At 53.7% G+C, this 3,319-nt stretch overlaps 1 protein-coding gene across 1 annotated transcript in view; it reads right to left on the bottom strand.

The window, feature by feature from the left end:
- Positions 1 to 3,319, bottom strand: part of Vps18 (VPS18 core subunit of CORVET and HOPS complexes) — a 9,963-nt gene that overhangs the window by 2,920 nt on the left and 3,724 nt on the right. Inside the window, exons 3-4 of the mRNA XM_021155587.1 lie at positions 2,725 to 2,816; positions 737 to 2,607 (exon numbers count right to left, since the gene is read on the bottom strand). Coding sequence (XP_021011246.1) covers positions 737 to 2,607; positions 2,725 to 2,816 — 1,963 coding nt within the window. The remainder of the gene's footprint in view (positions 1 to 736; positions 2,608 to 2,724; positions 2,817 to 3,319) is intronic.

Below are 3,319 nucleotides of genomic sequence, written 5' to 3'. Positions count from 1 at the left end.
AACCAGATTTCCAACCCTGTTGAATTTTTTTTTTTTTTTGGACAGTATCTCACTATGTAGTCCAGGCTGGCCTAGAACTCATTGTGTAGCCACTATCAGTACTAATTCATATTATAAGATAAAAAAACTCTTAACATTACCTTCACAAATTCTTTTAAAATGATTTTTATTCCACTATAATTATAAGGGGAGGGGAGGTGTGTGCATCGGAGTGCAGCATGAGGGTCAGGGGACAGTTTGCAGCAGTCAGTTTTCTCCTTCTACCATCAGCTCTGGGGACAGAACTTAGCTTGTCAGCCTTGTACAAGTGCTTCTACCTACCGAGCCATCTCGCTGGCTCATTACCACCATTTAGTGGATAATCTAAGGCACAGAGAGGTATAGAAACCAGCCCCAAATCACACAGCAAGCTGGCAAAGCCAGAATGCAAACCCCAAAGTTTTATTTAATTCGTGTTCTTTTTTTCCCTCTTCCTCTCCTGCTAACTTTATTTTGTTTTTTGTTTTTAAAGATGGGGACTCACGGTGTCGCCTAAACTGTGCTCTTTCTGCCTTCAGCACCCAAGTGCAGGGATTACAGGCAACGAGCTTGTACCACCAACTCAGCTGAGTCTTGAGTTTCAGCCTCTGCCTCACAGCACTTCTCTTCATGAGAAGCCAGCAAGCGCCAGCTGCACCTCCCCCAACCTCTCAGGCGCTTTCTCCAGGTCCCTCTCCTGGATAGAGGCAAGACTTACCTGCAGGGCCAGGTCCACAGCCTCCTCATACAGCTCCAACACCTTATAGACGTGGACGCAGGCGCGGTGGTGGCCGTGCTCAGCACAAAGTCGAAGTGCGTATTTGAGATCATAATGTACCCGGTGCGGGCTGGCCCCAGCTTGTTCCAGGTAGGCCAGAAGTGAGGCTGGCTGGCCACGGGCATACAGGGACAGCAGGTAGTTGTGAATGGCCTGCTCGGTCTCACCGAGCACATTCACGCAGAATTCCATGTAGCGGATGGCCTGGCTCACCTGCTGGGCCTCACCACCCTGGCTGTAGTTCACCAGGGCAGGGATGAGCTGCCGAGCATCCAGCCGGCTGCCCATCTCAATCCAGGCGTCTACGAGCTGGCGGGGGATGTGGCGGATGAGGATGGGGGAGAATTTGTAGAAGAGCTGGGGGTCCCGGTGGCGGGCAAGCACAGCCAGGGCCTCCTCGTAAGCCTCATGCTGGCAGTGGTATGCGACCACCCGTTCATAGTCCTGCATGATCACTGCAAAATACACCATGTGCTCTGTGTCTCCGTGACTGGCGAGCAGCTCGTGGATAGAGGCCCGGCTGGCAAAGAGCCACTCTTTGTGCCGAGGGCTACTGAGAAAAGTACGGAAGCACTCCCGTGTGTCCCGGTAGAGAGTCAGAGCATCTGGGTCACCCTGCAGAGCACCCAGCCGGCTCAGGTAGAGCTCTGTCAGCCAAGTGGTCAGCAGTGTGGCCTGGGTACGCTCCGTCGGCTTCAAGCCGGCCAGTTTCCGCTGGAGAAACTCGGCCAGCGCCTCCTCTTGCCGGGCCTCCAAGAACTTGAGGGCAATCTCCTCAAAATAGCTCTGGGTCAGAGCGTAGCAGCGGGCGCTCTCCAGGTAGCGATGCTGGCGAAAGCAGAAATCAGCCTCTCGGGCCAGGACCGTGTCCAGGCAATCAGGCCGCTCTCTACAATACTCTTTGGCCAGGTCAAAGCGGTTCATGTCCAGGTAGGTGCGCCAGACATCCCGAGCCTCACGTTGCACATGGTAGCGGAAGACTGCACGCTCAGTATAGGCCCATAGGTGGCCTGTGGACGAGTCCTTCACCATGTGCCTCAGTGGTCCAAACTTCTCCAGGAAGTGATCTCGTAGCACCACCTGCCCTGTTAGCGTGCACACAGCCTCCACCCGGTCGGCCAGCAGCAGTAGGAAATGGAACTGGGTCAGGACGATGGCTAAGGGTGGATTGGCCCCAGGACCAACCCCCGCTGGGTATTCCCACACTCGCTCCTCACTCAGCAGTGAGTCAGGACGCCCGCAGTCCAGTGAGCCATACAGCACGCCATCTCCCATCATCCAGGCAAAGGCGCGAGGTGCTGAGCGTAACTTAGGGGTATAGAAAGCCAACTCACTATACCCCAAGTTGCTAGGAAACTCACGGAATGGGGGCGGGTGGTCTGTATAGGCAGCAAAGAGTCCGGCGAAGCCCTGGGCTTCAGTATCTTCCACCGCTCTGCCTATGAACTGGAAGAGGCGCTGCCGAGTCGTGGCAATGACAAAGCCTCGGCCATCGGGGCCACGCTCAGCCTCGAGGGAGCACACAGGGGCTGGACCCCCTTCTTCATTTAACACGTACAGTGGACGGAAGTAGAGATCCGGGGCAGGGCCAAAGAGGCCGCCCTCGCTAGCTGAGAGCTCTGCTTCAAAGATCTGTCCTTGAGCTGTGCCGACCAGGATGGGGCCGGTGCTGCTCTCGTTGCCCATGGCCTTGTTCCAACCCACACTCTCCACCAGCTGTCCCTTCCAGCGAGCCAGGGGCCGGGCCTTCTGTCCATTGCGGTTCATGTAAAGGACCTCGGTGCTACTCAGCGCAACCAGCAGATGAGAGCCTGGGGCGGATGGAAAACAGCACTGAGTGGACCTCGAGTCTCCCACCCCCATTCAGATCCCGCCCATCATCAGTGAACTCTCACAGGAAGCCTCCTCAGATCTCCAGCGCCACTCACCAGTATGGTCCAGGAACATCTTGTGGACTTTGGCGTCGTCCTTGCGCCCCAGTTCCACACGGTTGGGCTCACTTGCCTTGCCCAAGTCAATGCTGTAAGGGCAAGAGTTAGTCGTCACTCTCAAGAGAAGTCCCCCTTCTTAAAATACTTATTTATTTATTTATTTAATGTGTACGTGTTGTTCATGAATGCATGTAAGCTTAACACGTGTACAGGAACCCATGGAAGTCAGAGGAGGGTACTGGAGAAGAACTGGAGTTGTTGGTTGCCATGTGGGCACTAGGCCCTCAGTGTGCCAGGCGTGGCAGTCCTCTTCCCTGTACCTTTGCCAGCACTGTTTACTACTAGATTTGAACATTTGTAGCTCTAGCACCTGAGTGTGGTAGACTGCTGGTTAGGGAGTGACAGCCTTGAGCTACAGGAGACCCTGTCTCCAAAACAAAAAACAACACAAGATATCTGTGATGCAGATGTATATGCATGGGAGTGCTTTCCTAGTGAGACCAAATGTCTTGGTTCAGATAAACAACTAAAGCATCTTATTATTACTATGCTAACTTTTTTCTTGTCTTTCTTCTTCTTTTTTTTTTTTTTT

Source organism: Mus caroli, chromosome 2 (assembly GCF_900094665.2).
Source record: "Mus caroli chromosome 2, CAROLI_EIJ_v1.1, whole genome shotgun sequence".
In the NCBI taxonomy this organism is placed as follows: Eukaryota; Metazoa; Chordata; class Mammalia; order Rodentia; family Muridae; genus Mus; species Mus caroli.
Note: the sequence above shows the minus strand (reverse complement) of the source record. Positions and strands in the feature narration are given on the sequence as shown.